The 17,790-nt window shown below is 39.2% G+C and overlaps 1 protein-coding gene across 1 annotated transcript; it reads left to right on the forward strand.

The window, feature by feature from the left end:
• The first annotated feature begins 4,224 nt into the window (after positions 1–4,224).
• GJA1 (gap junction protein alpha 1) lies at positions 4,225–17,569 on the forward strand. Its single transcript, XM_022555580.3, has 2 exons — positions 4,225–4,434; positions 14,663–17,569. Exon 2 carries the CDS (start codon positions 14,679–14,681, stop codon positions 15,822–15,824), a length of 1,146 nt encoding a protein of 381 aa, XP_022411288.1. The 5' UTR covers positions 4,225–4,434; positions 14,663–14,678; the 3' UTR covers positions 15,825–17,569.
• Positions 17,570–17,790: the final 221 nt, after the last annotated feature.

A 17,790-nucleotide genomic window follows, 5' to 3' on the forward strand; every position in this document is an offset into this window, starting at 1 on the left:
AGAGTCCGCCTGCCGATGTGGGGGACACGGGTTCGTGCCCCGGTCCGGGAAGATCCCACATGCCGCGGGGCGGCTGTGCCCGTGAGCCATGGCCGCTGAGCCTGCGCGTCCGGAGCCTGTGCTCCGCAAGGGGAGAGGCCACAACAGTGAGAGGCCCGCGTACCGCAAAAAAAAAAAAGAAAAAAAAAAAGAAAAAGGATTCTAGCACAAGTGGGTAATATATTGGGAAATCTACACTATTCCAAAGGAAATATGGTTCACCAACAGTCACTTTAAGAACTCATTTTCTGGCTGGTTTTACCAATTTGGGTAGAGTATTTCCGAATTTGCATACTTTTGGGGTTGCAAATTAACTTTTTCTCCTTCCTTACAGTCCAATAAACATTAGATAAAATGGAAATTTGGTACCTGGTTAGAGTTATTCTGATGTTAATGAAAGGAAATCCATAAGACAATGCCATCTTAATCCAATACAAAATCATCCTAGACCCTCCCAGTCTTTGATAATCCTTTTATTCTTCTACAGCTGCCTTTGGATTCCCACAGAGGTATTGCAAACTTCAACTCTGATCAGCTTGTTCTAATCTGAGAGTCAGCTGATAACCTCATCTACTTTATTTGAGAAGTTACTTTTAAACCTTAGCTTTCTAAAGCACATACTCTCTACTTTAAAACATTTTTTTTTCCTTTATGGTCTTCATTCACTCTTGTTTGAAAGGAGTAACTGCCCTTTTTTCCAAAGTTAAGACTCCCCCAAGTACCAGGGGGATATTTTCCTTACAAATAAACCCACTTCCCTTTACCTGATTCTACCTTGCCTCTTTCTTCATTCTTTTTCTTTGCCTGTATTAAATGAGGAAATCCACTGAGGCTGTGTGAGTGCTGTCTTTTTGGCACACTGCCTACATACCATCTCAGTTATAATACCTGTACCTGTGGTTTCAAATAGCAATTCTATGAGTAAAACCCCAAATCTCATAGCAATTTTAAACTGAACTCCACAGCCCATGTTTGAAACTGCCAGCCAGATATCTTCACCAAGATTTTTCAGTTCTTCATACCAAATTTTCCAAGTTGAAATCATTAAATATCTTTCAGCAAATCAGTTCCTCCTCCGGACTTCCTTTTTGTGTGTGTGTTAGTAACATTTTCCCAATCAAAACTCCAAAATCAGTTTCCACACTCCTCTCTTGTCCTCCCCATTCAATCTATCATCAAGTTCTGGTAAATCTACCTTCTTGTCCTTTCTTACTCCTAGTACCCTAGTTCAGATTCTTATAACTAACTCACTCCTCTACCATTACAATATTCTCCTTACTAATCTTCAATCTTTATCCATCAATTATTTTTTAACATCCATGCTACACATTGAAGTGGGAGTAATCCATCAGAGTTCGTGTGAGATAAGCACTCAAAATCCTTAAAAATTAATCCATTCATCTCTTAAAATTTCAAAAATTGCTATTTTGAAACAAAGGTAAAAATCAAAAAACGCAGTTGGTTTTCATATTAAGAAATACTTCACACGATTCTGAAAAATAGTCTACTCTTCACTGTGCCAATAATGTGTGTCTCTCAATACACAGGGCAACATGGATAAAACGGAGTCCAAGGCCTGGCTTATGGTGGCACCTAAAGAAATTCTGCAGAGGACAGAACTCTAAGTGACTGTCCCTCATCTCTCAAAGAGCAGTGTTGCCTAGCACATCAGGCCGCATCCATTTCTTCTGCACAGACAGGGCCTGGCAGTCAGAGAATATACAGTTATGAAAAGTCAGTGTTTATACTAATGAAATGGCATTGGCATTTTTAAGAATATGAGAAAAACATTAAAAAAAAGCTATCCCACAATTTTTGCAAAAGATTCCGATGGAGATAAGCTTCTAAGGTCAGATGAATGGGATATTTTAAAAAATGTATATTATTGGTCAAAATACAACTCACCAGCACTGCTACAGTATGAAGTATAATAGGAGTTGGTGCTAGACATTTGGAGAAGCTTCGAGGGGTCCACGAAAGGTAACTGTTGTCAATGTTCCAACAAGGAAGCCATTCAGTGGCCCAGGTCTTCTTGAGCACTCTTACTCATAGGATCAAATCTTGGTGGCATTATTCCAAAAGAAGAGAAGATCACATAGAATGTCTTCATCTTTTATGAAAGATTTTGTGGAAATCACTTTAGAAATAAAAGATATAGTACAGTCCATATGTTAGGAGAACTTATTATTTAATTGCTGGCTAATGCTATGACTAATCTCTTTGGTTTAGAAAATGGTTCAAGCAATTTCCATGAGTAACTTATTTTGGTATAAAGAAGTTCTTTCTTTCTCTTTCCAGTTGGTCACATAAGCAATAGACTAAAAAGAAAAGGTTCCAGAATACTTAGATAACAATTTCATTTTATACACCTAACAAAACAGAATTGGAAATAAACACAATTTTTCATTAAAAAAAAACCCTGTTATAGAATAGCCAATTGCAACTTTTCTTTCATGTAACTAATTCTGAATTAGCATTTTAGGAAATTTTTAAAAATAAAATGGATGATTTCAGTAATCATTGTACTTGATAAATCCTTTTACAAAAGTAAACCAAATACTTACGTAAATTAAATGAAGCATAGACTTTTTTTTTAAGGGGAGGGAAAGCAGATTTTCTTAAAATAAAAAGAATAAATTACATTTTCGTGAATGTGTTCTGAATCAAAGGAAGTAATTTTTAGTTAGGACAAAACAATAAACTCATTTGAAGGAAAGGACAATGTAAATCCAAGACCAAAACAATATTTATGGATTGCTGAGCATGAAAACTTGAAAGTCAGATTATAATTTCCATTTCTTTTTTCCCCTTCTTTAACATAAAGAAAAATGTACCCTTAGAAATAACATAGCCAGCAAATAAGAGAGCAAAACTCTGTCTTAACGCTACAACATTTCAAAAGGTGTTTTATTACTTATTTCAATGAATTGAAACTTAGGGAGAGGTGTCTATCAGAAAATATTTGCCATCCTCTCCTTTTCTGATATCTGTACTACTGAGAAGAGTAAAGAGTATTAAGGCTGGATGAGTTTGCTTTGTTTCCAAAAAATAATGGCCAAGGAATTTCCCTGCCCAACCTCAGGAGCATCACTGAAGCCAGTTTATGGGAATTGTCCTACCACAGCCCTTTAGTATGGCATCTGGAGAGTCCTCAAAGGACCTACCCACTCTAAGATTGAGGCCACATGACTCAGGCTATTATAAACCCTAATGCAGAGTGCTGAAGAGGGAGGACCATGGAAGTAGTGGAAAAGCACATAAAAATTATATGCAGACCTCTGCTGTCATCAGGCAGAAAACTATCCAGTGGGTTTTAGAGAGGGAGATGGTCTCAAGAAAGGTTGATAGTTTTGGGACCCACTTAATGCCAACTTAACATATGAGTATTTCATAAAAATATCCTGACATGTCACTACAAAAGAGATTTCATTTTTAGTGAGTTGGCATGAATGGGGCTGAGATATTATAAATCTTCAGTTCCCTGGAGATCTGGCAGAGGTTAGATATCAAGATTTTCACAGTCAAAATGTATTATATATTATACAGTTATAACTATTGTTACATGAAACTACATTGGTTTTGCTAAACTGCAGTAAAGAATAAAATTCGAAGCAGTCACGGGGATGGAAGGTGGATTTGGGATGGGCATACCACCATAAAATGTTCATTTCTGACATTTCTCTCTCCCATCTCCATTTCCTCTGTTCACTGTCCCTACTTAAACTAAGAGGAAAGGAATTAGCTCATCAAATAACTCACTCACACGCACCTTTAGCTTCACACACCTTGGCCAGTAGGAAACAAGTATGCCTTGGCTATACTCTTTTCCACCACATTAATTTACTGTAATATTACAGTAAGTAAAATTTTAGAAAAGGTAGTAATATTCTAAAATACACTGCTTTTTATCATCCCTGGACTTCTGGTGAAAAAAGCGCTAACTAAAACCCATAATTGTTTTTGTAAGGAGCAACTACAAGCACGTCTCTAATGCTATTTCATTTCTCTAGTCAGCAGATTTAAAGTAAAGCTTTATCCGGGCTGGTTACTCCTCTTTGCTTCTTCTCCCCCACCCTTCCACATTCGCCGGCCTCCTCTCCACTCTCCTGCCCGCCTTTCCTCTTCCCCGCCCCTTTCTTTTAGTCCCTCCTCCTTGTTGAGTCAGTGGCTTGAAACTTTTAAAAGCTCTGTGCTCCAAGTAAGAAAAAAGCTTTTATGAGGTATCAGCACTTTTCTTTCATTAGGGGGAAGGAGTGAGGAAAGTACCAAATCGCTGCAGACTTTTAAACTTTAAATAGACAGGTCTGAGGGCCTGGACTTGTTTTTGCATTTGACTTCATTCTCTGAGGAGTTCAATCATTTGGCGTGACTACTTCACTTCTTTCAAGAGAAACAGTAAGTTTTTTAAAAAGATCTTTACCTATTCCTTTCTTTTTCTACAAGAAAAACTTTTCTAAAGTTTTAAAATTTGTTAAATGTAGCTTTCACATGATATTGTAAAGGGAATGATGAACTTGAAAGTGTCTATAGTTTTAAACTTAAAATTGAACTTACGGTATTTACTTTTTGACTGTTAAAAAGTTTTCTTTTAATAATGCAACAGGTAAATAAGATTCAGATCTTTCTGATTAGAATCAGAATATTAGAATAAAGTTACTGGATATTTGGTTCTCCATTTTAGAGGATAATTTTACTTTTTTGGGTAATCAGTAATAGTCTAGGTGCTTTGTAACTTTGAGGGGGGCGGGGTTAGGGGGCCTAGGTTGGGGATTTGACTGACAACAGCAGAGAAATCAAAGTGCAAATTTGCTTAGCGTGCTTGCTATAGAATTCTACTCTTTGTACTTTTTCATATGGAAATCTTGATTGATGTTCTATAGCCTTGCAAAGCAAACTTCTTAACAAAGTGCTTTGTTAAGACGTTGCTGCTTGACTTCCACGTGGTCCCTTCCTAGAATTTTACCCGGTAAACAAAAAGGTATGAAAGTCAGAGCTGTAATATTGAGGTTCTTAAAGCAACAGTAAAGGGTTACTTTGTATTAGCACCCACTATGCAAAAATCTTGAGACCCTCAGGAGAGCCACCACTGAGTCGACCACGCTGGCGGTTCAGGAGGTGAAATCCCTTGAATGGGTGGTGGTTACTTAACAAAGCATTAACAGAGAGAGAACGACGTTTAGAAGAGACTATATGCCAGGGTGCATTTCCAAAACGGTCTCCTAAGACAGGGGATCCTAGAAAGAATAGGAAACGAAATTTCTTAAATCGGCGCCTTAGAGGGAGCTACCTCCCCCCAGCCCCACGCCCCCGCCGCCTTCAGCTTGTCCGAACCTGTAGCAGACTTCAGAGCTCTTGGGCAACATTTTTGAGTTTGAGCCGCAGGGTGCGGTGCTGCCAGTAGGCAAAGATAACACTGATTTGTTATTTTAAAGGGCTCAGTTTCTTACATGCTCTTATGGGTAACACACATTCTGTTAGCCAGAAATGCAACCGTGCGTTTTCGTGTCCGGTAGGGATTTTGTCTGTTCTAACTCTACAGACTAATTAGTTTAAATTCTTGGTGTGACCCTGCAGTTTGAAGTATTTGCACCAGAGAATGCTGAAAAGCAAATAAAAATAAAAATGAAAGCTTTGCGGAACGAGGACGGGGGCCTGGGGCCGGGAGGGCTCGGGGAGCCTCCTGCCATCTTATCATCTGCCCGGCTCGCCCGGGGCTCCTGCACTGCCGAGCCTCCGCGCTTTGGAAACGTTTGCTGAGAAGTTTTCCTCAAATCCTCACCGTCAAACCCAGCGCAGGTCCGAGTTCCGCCACTGGAAAGGAAGGGGGAGGGGGAGAGATGGACTGTGGCCAAATGGTAAAAGAAGAGCAAGTGATTAATTGAATTAAATGTGTCAATCTAATTTCCCTTCCAAAACCCACACCCGCAGTGTCTTTTTTTTTTTAACTTGTTGAATCCTACTGTATAAAGCATAAGGAAATCTGAGTACCTTGGGAATTACAAGTGCCTAAATGGCACTTGTAACTCTTCTGTAAGTTCTCAAAACTTCCCAAGAATAGGGATGGGGTGGGGAGAGCGGAGGAAGCCCCATAATGAAATGAGTAAAGAGCTCATGACGTGTCCAGAGGCAGATCAGAATTCGGAAACTCAAACCATGAGTTCCCAGCAGCGGCTTGCCCACCCTTATCCTCTTGGCTGGCCATCCAGATGTTTACAGAGCATCTCTGATAAAGCTTATCAAAAGCTCTCCTTGACCAACCTCATCCTCACCCTAGGGCGTGCCTGTGTTTCTCTCCAGGAGTACAAAGTGGGGGTGGGAAGAGGAGAGCTATAAACTGTTGGAAAAATAGACATGGCTTTATTTGGAGGTGGGTTTAATTTCTTCTGCTTCCCAAACCAAGCTGGTAATGAAAAGATGCTTAATCTCACCCTTTGATAATTGGGCACACTTGAACTCAGTCTAAAATGCCTCAGGCAGTTTGAAGAGTAGATTATGAAAAATTTTTAAAAAGCCTAACTTATACAAGGATTGCCAAGAATAAAATCCTGCAGTAATGCAGAGACCTCATTAAATTAACCCTGTCTCAAATAATGAAAAAAGCCAAGTAGAAAACCCTTCAGGAGAAAGGATAATTCTTCTATGTAGGCCAGATTGCCAGAAGGTTACTCTGTCCTAGCAGTGTGTGTCTGGTGCTTTGTAGTTTCCAAAGTCAGTATAGTTATCACCTGTCCTTTGCCTGGAAAATGCAGTGGTAATGCTTTGATCCTACTCTCTTCACTGTTTAAATATGTTCCACATTTTTCTACTACCTTTTATAGTTTATCACTGCCACCCCATTCACTCAATTCCTGGCCCTTTACAGTGTAATTCTTACATTGCTGACCCTGGGAAACACAGTTCCAAGCAAGTGTCTGAAAGGGTGTGTTTTCAGATATCGAGAGTTGTTTTGTTACGTACATGTTTCCAGTTCCTGCGCAGAGAAGGATGGAAACCTCACATTACAGTGCATTCCTTCATTTCTCTGATGATATCCAGAGGGGTAGCTTGGTATGAGCCTCAGAGCCTCTATGTATGATACTGAGGGAAGGGAATGATAGGAAAGTCACCAGTGATTAATACCTTCTACTCCACCTTTCCTGTTCTGATCTGACTTCCCTTCAAGATTCTTAATTGTTTGAATAGATTGTTGGAGCATATTCACACATGTTAAGTTGGTTCAGCTCTGGGGAGACAAGTTATTAATTATTAATTATCTAGTGTTTACCATTAATGTCAATATTCAGTATAGATGAGTCAAGTTTAAAAAAATATCCCCAGAATTTCTCCTCAACGGGAGTCCCCCCCAACCTCCTTCGGGTAACTACCTAAATTCTTCACTTTGTCTCCACTTTGCCTGTCTAGATTCACCATTTGGCTATGTATGTACATACTGTCTTTTGCCAAAGTTAAAACACAAACCAGGGTGAGCCATATATATATATATATATATATATATATATATATATATACACATATATATATATAAATATTTTCTTTAAGAATTTCTTAACTTTCAATAACTTTCACATCCAAGTTTTCCTAGCTTTCTAAATAGTTTCTTAAAAATATGTGTTTTGGGACTTCCCTGGTGGTCCAGTGGTTAAGACTCCGCACTTCCACTGCAGGGGGCACGGATTTGATCCCTGGTCAGGGAACTAAGAACCCACATGCCACGCAGGATAGCCAAAAAAAAATGTGTTTTATGGAATGTTTAAAATTTACAGTAATATAGAAAATATATAGTGTTTTTTAGCAATTTCTGTAAGGCAGATACATTCTATAGTATATGACTTTTTCCATGATTTAGAGGAGATGCCTCCAAATAGAAACATAAAGACCCTCTTCATGGTCTTTTCTCCCTATTAATTGATAAAGGGTAAATTCCTCCTTCTCATAAATCTCTTTGAGGTTGCTAAAATAGCAATATTGTACTCATTACAGGAGCATCTAGAAAACTAATTTTGATTACCATTAGGCAAATGTGAATCACTTCTTAGTTGCTATTTTGCTAAAGAAAGGATGCCAAAGTTAGAAAATAAGTGGGCTATATCTATATCTAAAATTCATTTAAAGAGTAATAGCTAAACTTTATTGAGCTTTTATTAAGAGCTTCATGTGCATGAGATATTCATTCAATGCTCATTAAGGAAAATAGACTGCTCTTAATCAATACACTTGTGAGGGCTCTAAGAGTGTGTTTATATGATGACAAAATAACTAGGCTGTTCAATAAAAATAGTAAATTTGGAGGTGACATTTGGGGGAAGCACCAAAACTGATAGAAATAGCGTTATTTTAAAGTCCATCCAATCACAATCTAAGAACATGGTTTTTAGCCTGCAGCTTCTGACTTAGGCTCTTTCCTCTAGCACCCCTCAAGTGACCATTAGAAACTTCCGTTAGTAGGGGAGTTGAGTGGTAGCTATTGGACTAGGGGAGGGGATTGTCTCTTTGGATGGAGTCCCTCACTCCTCAACTCCCATCTCATCTCATTGTTCTGTGGAGGCTGATGTGTGCTGACACGGTGATGAAAAAGGGTGAGGGCCATGGAAAGAAGGCTTGTTAGTGTGTTCCCCATCCTACCTCCCTCAAAAAAGCAATGCCACACATCAGATACCTGCAGAAATGTAGCAGTATTTCAGTCTTTACAAAGGAATCTAAGGCTAATCAGGGAGCCATGAGACAGAATTTTAAATAGAACAGAGGTTTACACGGAATAGGTTTGATACATCACAGAGTTAGGCTAACTACCCAGGTATAAGGAAGCAAAGGTCGTATATTACCTGATGAACTGGGAAGATACATTTTCTATGGTACTGATTCAAATCACTTAACATCCTAACATACACTCAAACTATATAGAGATGTTATATTAACCAGGGTTGATATCAGCTGTTATTCTTCTGTTCAGAGCCCCAATCTTACCCCGAGATTTATCATTCTTGAAATAAACACAAGTTTTAACAGATTATTTCTTCTATTGCAAGACACTGTGGGGTCTCTTTCGGCGAGAATTGAATTGTGTAGTCCAGTCAGAATTAGAATACTGCAGAATTGGACCGAACAAGGTTTTTTTTTTTGGTGGCGTTGTTTTAAAATCTTAACCTGTAAAACAGCATAATAGTGAAACTGCATAAATATCTATGATACCTGGTGCAGTTCTGCAAGAATCCCAAATCACTATGACCTTGTGTAATAAATTCAAGACCTTGTTTAACAAATTCTTTGTTAAAGAGCCTGTTTTCTTAATTCAGTCATATTGCCTGTTCAGGAATCATTTAAAGTATGTTGTTTCAGACAGTTCTCTGTTACAGCAATTATCACTTGAAAATTTAATAGTCCGTGTAATATGAGATGCTGACAATACCACTTTTTTTTTTTTTACTGTGGAAGTCTCTTTAATTAATTTGAAACTTCAGAAGTTTGGGATATATAACTATAATTAAGAGAGTCCCAAGGAGATAGTAAACAAACAAACAAAACTGGTGAAAACTAGTACCTTTCTTTGTACAAGCCGCTTTTAATTCATTCAATAGATATTAACTATCTCTTAAATCTTTTAAGCACTGGAGATACAGCAGTGGACAAAAGAAACTCCCTCATGGAGCTCACATTCTAGCTGAGGAAAGCAGATAATGAAAAGTCCTTGTCATGGAGGCAGACAAACAATAAACAAGTAAATACATAATGTGCCAAGTAGAGCTAAGGGCCATTAAAAAACAAAAACAGAACAAGGGGAGTAGCAAGTGACAGGCCTAGAGTGCTGGCTGATGAGGTGATACCAGCACAAGCCATGGGGATGGAACCAAGCTGATCGAGGCAGATCGGCTTGTTAGTTTTTCAAGACTGACTGAGGAGAATAGATTGGCGAGCAGGGTAACTAGGGTCTTGACATATAACCTGAAGAAAGGTGACAAGTAACCTGATGATGGCTGAGATCAGGCTAAGAGCAGGGGTGGTGGTGAGACTCATACTCTGTTTTGGGTGGAAGATAAAACGTATAGAATTTGCAGACAGGTTGAATGTAGATTATGTTAATTATGTGTGGGTATGAATATTACCAAAAACACATCTGGCTGTTGTAACTATAGAGGAATGGTCACAACTGAGCCCACTCAAAGACATTTACTGCAAGGGAGAGGGGTTCTTACAAAAATTAAAGAAAAACATTAGGAGAGTTTACAGTTTAGTTTTGGGGCTTATAGTTTTTTTTGTTTGGGCAGCACCCTAGGGCATGCTGGCTCCTAGTTCCCCAACCAGGGATTGAACCTGTGCCCCCTGCAGTGGAAGCTCGGAGTCTTAACCACTGGACTGCCAGGGAAGTCCCAAGGGGCTTATAATGTTTGGTTTAGGATATTAGAAACACACACAGTACTTCCGCCCCGCCCCACCCCCCAAATCCATTAAGTGGATTTTTATCAGGAAGCACTCCTATTTACCTTTATTTTAGTTCCCCACTCTCAACTCATTACAGTGTCTCTTCTTGGGAAAATCTTTAAAATTGGGAGTAAAATATATTCTAATTCTCCTAATAATTATTAGAACATTAATGACACAGCAAAGTGTCTAGCTTTGGCACAGTGATTTGTTTATATGGCTCTGGAACAGGGGACGGTCAAAAGTAACTTAAAATAGAAGTTTTTTTTTTTCATTTTGAATAAAGCATTTGAGTTCTTGTGCTCTTGGGGAGCAGCCGATGGAGGTGGAGGGACAGGGGGCTGTACAGTAAAGGGTAAGCTCAGTTCCCAGCTGCCCAGAGACCTCTGCTCCCCATAATAACCCTGTCCCCCCATCCCCTTGACCTTTTTAGACACTCAATCCCTTTCTGCTCTCCTGCCATTTCCCCACTCCTAAATATTTTGAATGAGAGACGAGACAGAGCACCAAAAAATGTCAAGAAACATTTGCCTCTTGGCCTGAAAACTTACTTCAGAATCACCTGGTGCATTTGTTTAGAAAAAGAAAAAAAAACAAAAGTATGATTCACAGCCACCCCCCACCCTCACCCCATGATATTCATTCAAACTGGTGAGTGTCAGGAATGTATGTTCTTAACACATGCTGCTAAGTGATTCTGATGCCCTTTGGGAACCTGCAAAGGGCCCAGAGGGTCCTTGGGCGGGTCATACCTGGCATGACTGGTTTTTGGCTTCTAGTCTAGAGGGCCATGAAGAGCAATGGAAAATGTGATCTAACATGGTACATAGAGGACACAAGAAGGACGGTCCAGCTACTGTCAAGCATATGCTCCTAATGAGAAGTTTGTACAACTCCTTAACCTAGACCTTAATCTACATATAAATTTCCACCCTGGGAACCTAGAGGTGAAGGCATGAATATACAGGATATATGCTCAACTGCCATGATGTTATCATATATCAAATAAGGAATATACCTGTCTCATACTAGTGAATGTGAATGGGGTATATAGTCTGTAAATCAATGCTAGGGATTCTGTAAACATAATTATGACCTCTTCTTATAAAAGGGCATTACTTTTTCAACTATGACTTGGAAAAATGAAAATAATAATGGGGATGAGGGGACAACCAGTTGATAGAACTTTTAATTCACAGCAAAGTGAATGACTACCAAAAAGATAACGGCATTATAAGCCATCACATTAAACATTATCTGATGGTCTCTATGATAGTGCTAATAACAGGTATCTACATGTTGCAGGATACTAGGTGTCCAGTTGGATAATTCATCTCATTCAGATAAAAGAGTATAACTCAGTTAATGCAAATGACAACTGGGTGGCTGCTTAAAGAAAAGACAACTTGGCTACTACCTAGAGAGCTGTCCAGTGACCCAGTTCACATACTGTGGCACTATAGGGTATTTTTGTGGAATCTCAGAATTATATGAAACTCAAGTTTTATTTTTCCATAGAGTGTAAAGAAACTTAGTAATTAATTGCCACAAGCATCTACATATTTTACTTTGAATAATAATGAAACACTGACTAAAATGACAACTTCTCAGTGTACCTGAAGCACGTTAAGTTTTTCTTGAGCTCGATCATCGCGTGAATGTGAAGAGATGTGTGCAGTTTATCATTTTATACTTGATTGTTTTTGTCATTCATCCCCACCCCCACCCCCCCCAAACTAGAGTATTGAGCAAAAGCAGATGACACTGGCAAAATATTGTAATTCTCTACACAGAATCAGGACCAATTTACACATCATCACATCGAAACTGTCTATTGATAGAGCTTCAAAAATTCTGTTCTATTTGTTTGACCCTCACGGACTGTGCTTCTTCATTCCCAGTGTAGTGTCTTCTGCTAAATTGTAGTTTCTTTCTTTTACATTCTCTCATATCAAACTGTCCGTCAAAGCTAAATTACTGCCTCTCTTCAAGCTTTTCAAGCTTTCCCCTGGCTATTTCACTCTCTTTGTCAGTCCTACAAGCCTTTGTTCTTGTTTGACTGCTCTTTCCATACATCAATTTCACTTTCACTTCACAATCTAAAATGGCCCTTCCTAGAGGTGAAGCTCCCTTTTTTATGACCACTGGCAGGGGGGCGTTATTTACTGTAACTTGCCCACCCACCTCCAACCTTTACCACTCACCTCCAACCTTTACCCATCACCCACCCCCCCTTTCTTTGGCACCAGTCTCTGGGCTGTCATCAAAAATACTCACTGACTGCTAATTTAGATAGTTGATACATTTTCAGTTTATGGATCAGCCATCTCTTCTTTGTTCCATCCAGGAAATCCCAGGCCAGGTTTCCAACTCATTTTTTTCTGGCCTCTATAGCCAGGAGGTACAGGCATTAGACAGAAATGTAATATTGCTTGGTGGGGAAGAAGATTCCCATGGACCTCATTTACTTCCCACAAGGAGAAGATGGCTTATAGTTTAATACCAGGTGAAAAATTCTTTATATCCAGACAACAAACATATTTCTAGGAAGTCTATATAATCCTACTTTTAGTTATACTATATATTTTTTTTTTTTTTGCGGTACGCAGGCCTCTGTTGTGGCCTCTCCCGTTGCGGAGCACAGGCTCCAGACGCGCAGGCTCAGCGGCCATGGCTCACAGGCCCAGCCGCCCTGTGGCATGTGGGATCTTCCCGGACCGGGTCACGAACCCGTGTCCCCTGCATCGGGCAGGCGGACTCTCAACCACTGCGCCACCAGGGAAGCCCTAGTTATACTATTTAAAATTCAGTAAGCTCCTGAAAAGTCTTTGCTTTGCTTGTTTTTAATTATTAAATAATCTTTGACTACTTCATCCCATTCTGAACCCTCCAATTACTCTTTGCTGAAAATTAGACTATATTCTCTCTGGCTGCCACATGCAATGTTATTCATTTCTTACCAGATTTCAGCCCCCGCTAAGATTGTATATGTTAAAGCACGGAAACATTTCTAACGTTAACCTGGCTTTGCTATAATTTTAAGACCAGTGTCGTGCATTGGGAAGCCTTGGTCTTGGGATTGAAAGTCTTTTTCTGGCTCTACGGATAGCTGAATATTTCCTATATACTTAAGACCTCAATTTTCATCAGTTAAAAGGACTATTGGCATTAGAAGAATAAATTGAACTAAAAAGCTTTTGGGATTCCTGTCATATCAGCCCCAATAACGGGTAAGTCCTAGGCTTGAGATATCTAGGTATTGATAGGAAGTTAAATAGAGTGCGTGGGCTGAGGACCCAAAGCCAAGTAAAGGAACTTACTTGTACAGCAATCCAAAGATTAAAACCAATCTTTTTTACTAGAGATAACACTAAAGTTGTCTTTTTATTTCTCAGGCTATAATTAGTATCGAGGTCAATTGAACTCTTACTTGAAATGTGATGTGCATTTAGTCTTGTTTTTTGAAAGTACGTTCCTGCATCTAGGGACACAGTGTGTCAAAATGCTGTGTTTCAGCACAACGTATTTTCCTCTGGGCAGGAGACAGACTTCTGAACCACATGAGTCACTGCTTAAGAAGAAACAGAGAAGTATAAATGACTACACTGTAGAGTATGCACAAATGACACTTGAATTACCAGGGAGAAACATTTCAGGATACAATTAGGAATAAAGTACTATATGTAATAGGAATGAGGTTTGAAAACAGGTTGCATGCATGTGCATGGGTATGGGTGTTCTTATCTCAATTCTTAGGTACCCATGCTTTTTGAATACCACATATCAGCATTTTGCTTGGGTGTGCATGCAGACACAGGCCTATCGGGTAAGAACAATCCTCTAATTGGACTGTCCAGGGGGATAAAATAAGCAGAGACACTTAGCGCAGACAACTTCTCAAGTCACGTGGTAAGACAGTGGTTGAGCAAGTAATACATCTTCGCAAGGTTAAGATCGCAATTTACTCTGCACATAGGCTCTGCTGTTTCGAAGATTTAGCGTATCTCAAGAAAATTTGAGAGCTCTTTTCAGGGGAAAATGGAAGAGTTTGCACTTGTGGCTTTTTTGTTTGTTTATTTGTTTGTTTTTGAAGAGCGCTAGAAAGATAGGAGATCTTTTACAGTACTTTGACTGCTGCCTGAAAGAGACTGTATATTAAACTAACAATCTGTGGCCTATGATCATTTAGTTGTGTTTTTCTTTTCAGGTGGTGCCCAGGCAACATGGGTGACTGGAGTGCCTTAGGCAAACTCCTTGACAAGGTTCAAGCCTATTCTACTGCTGGAGGGAAGGTGTGGCTGTCAGTCCTTTTCATTTTCCGAATCCTGCTACTGGGAACAGCAGTTGAGTCAGCCTGGGGTGATGAGCAGTCTGCCTTTCGCTGTAACACTCAACAACCTGGTTGTGAAAACGTCTGCTATGACAAATCTTTCCCAATCTCTCATGTGCGTTTCTGGGTCCTGCAGATCATATTTGTGTCTGTTCCCACACTCTTGTACCTGGCTCATGTGTTCTACGTGATGCGAAAGGAAGAGAAACTGAACAAGAAAGAGGAGGAACTCAAAGCCCAAACTGATGATAGGAATTTGGAGATGCACTTGAAGCAGATTGAAATAAAGAAGTTCAAATATGGCATCGAAGAGCATGGCAAGGTGAAAATGCGAGGGGGTTTGCTGCGAACCTACATCATCAGTATCCTCTTCAAGTCTGTCTTTGAGGTAGCCTTCTTGCTGATCCAGTGGTACGTCTATGGATTCAGTTTGAGTGCTGTTTACACTTGTAAAAGAGATCCCTGCCCGCATCAGGTGGACTGCTTCCTTTCTCGTCCCACAGAGAAAACCATCTTCATCATCTTCATGCTGGTCGTGTCCTTGGTGTCTCTTGGCTTGAACATCATCGAACTCTTCTATGTCTTCTTCAAGGGTGTTAAGGATCGCGTGAAGGGAAAGAATGATCCTTACCACACTACCAGCAGCCCACTGAACCACGCCAAAGACTGTGGATCTTCAAAATATGCTTATTTCAATGGCTGCTCCTCCCCAACCGCTCCCCTCTCACCCATGTCTCCTCCCGGGTACAAGCTGGTTACCGGAGACAGAAACAATTCTTCCTGCCGCAATTACAACAAACAAGCAAGTGAGCAAAACTGGGCTAATTACAGTGCAGAACAAAATCGAATGGGGCAGGCAGGAAGCACCATCTCTAACTCCCACGCACAGCCTTTTGATTTCCCTGATGACCACCAGAATTCTAAAAAGCTCGATGCTGGCCATGAACTACAGCCTCTAGCCATTGTGGACCAGCGACCTTCCAGCAGAGCCAGCAGTCGTGCCAGCAGCCGACCTCGGCCTGATGACCTAGAGATCTAGGTCCAGTCTTGAGAGCATAAAGATTCCACTCAATTGTGGAGAAGAAAAAGGTGCTATAGAAAGTGCACCTTAGGTGTTCATTTTTTTTCCAGTGGAGGTGGTACTCAACAGCCTTGTCACGAGGCTTAGAAAACACAAAGACATTAGAATACCTGGTTCACTGGGGGTGTTAGGGATAGGCAGGTGGAGAGGGAAGGGATGAGGGAGGTACATGTTGGTATTTAATGTAGTTGATTCAAAGAACTTAAATTTTAAATAAAAGTTGCATTAGGTGATCCATAGTTAAGGGCTTCTTCTTCCCCACACACCCTTAAGAATACTTCTGTGTATGTGAAAGAGTGGGTGGGTGATATTTTTGGTTAAATACTTTTTTGTTTTACCAAGAAACTGAAATAACTTTGGCCAGGAGAAAATACTTCCTGAACATCCTACTTCTCTTTATCAAGAAGAAGACAGAGGATTGTCCTTATGTCTCTGCTAAAACATTCCATTGTTAAAATTTGCACTTTGAAGGTAAGCTTTCTAGGCCTGACCCTCCAGGTGTCAATGGACTTGTGCTACTATATTTTTTATTCTTGGTATCAGTTAAAAGTTCAGACACGGCCCACAGAAGAAGACTTTCCATGCATTTGCAAATCTCAGCCAGTTTTACATACATTCTTTTTTACATCCACGTTATTATTACCATCACTTTACATCATTCCTCAACTACTATTCACATTCATTTAATGATTTCTGTAGACATTTAAAAAACAGTTGGGATATCACTTACCATTTTTTGAGTTATAGTCAGGGAAGCAAGCCATGCTCAACGTTTAACAATCACTTGTATGTGAATGTGTGTGGAAGAGTGTGTTTTATTTGTCATGTATTGGTACAAGCAGATGCAGTGTAAACTCACAAACACAGATTTGAAAATAATGCACACATGGTGTTCAAATTTGAACCTTTCTCATGGATTTTGTGGTGTGGGCCAATATGGTGTTTACATTATATAATTCCTGCTGTGCAAGTAAAGCACATTTTTTTTTCCCCTAAGATGTTTTTTCTCCATGTATCCTATTATGGATACTGGTTTTGTTAATTATGATTCTTTTTTTTTTCTTTTTTCTTTTTTTAGAATATAGCAGTAATGCTATTGCTGAAATGAATGATTTTCTTTTTCTGAAATATAATCATTGATGCTTGAATGATAGAGTTTTAGTACTGTAAACAGGCTTTAGTACTTAATGTGAGAGACTTAGAAAAAAATGCTTAGAGTGGGCTATTAAGTGTGCCTACATGAATTTTGCAGTAACTGGTATTCTTGGTTTTGTTCTACTTATGCACATTAATTCAGAACTTTTATCCTATCATGAGTTTGACAGTCTTTTGGAGTAACCAGCAACTTTGATGTTTGCACTAAGATTTTATTTGGAATGCAAGAGAGGTTGAAAGAAGTTTCAATAGTACACATGTAACTAATTTATTTGAAATCTATCCTAAAGAAATCTACCCGTTTCTTCAAATGTCTTTTTAAAATTCATCACGGATGATTAGTGAAAATGCAGAGCATCAGACTTTTCTTCTTGCATGTCAACTACATAAGCAGTTTTGTACAATGAGAAATACTAATTTGTTTGACATTCCGTGTTAAACTACTGTCATGTTCAGCTTCATTGCATGTAATGTAGACCTAGTCCATCTGATCATGTGTTCTGGAGAGTGTTCTTTATTCAATAAAGTTTTAATTTAGTATAAAGATAGCCTTTATATCCCATGTGATTTTTTAAAACTTTTATTGCATCAATTCACAATTATCAAAGACATTTCCATTGGTAATGAGGATATGGGCAAATAAGATTCACAAGATTCCAGAATCTTTAAAAGGACAGTATTTATTATTAGCTAGATTCAGTGCAACATTGATTAACATATTTGGATATTTATTCAACAGAGAAGGTAAAGTATTAGAGTGTTGAATTTG

Source organism: Delphinapterus leucas, chromosome 12 (genome assembly GCF_059928025.1).
Source record: "Delphinapterus leucas isolate spDelLeu-1000000601 "Yukka" chromosome 12, BTC_Dleu_Yukka2, whole genome shotgun sequence".
Lineage (NCBI taxonomy): Eukaryota > Metazoa > Chordata > Mammalia > Artiodactyla > Monodontidae > Delphinapterus > Delphinapterus leucas.

What these genes read in the sequence shown, in the direction of transcription:
- GJA1 (XM_022555580.3), top strand. Translation starts at nt 14,679, where the DNA reads ATGGGTGACTGGAGTGCCTTAGGCAAACTCCTTGACAAGGTTCAAGCC.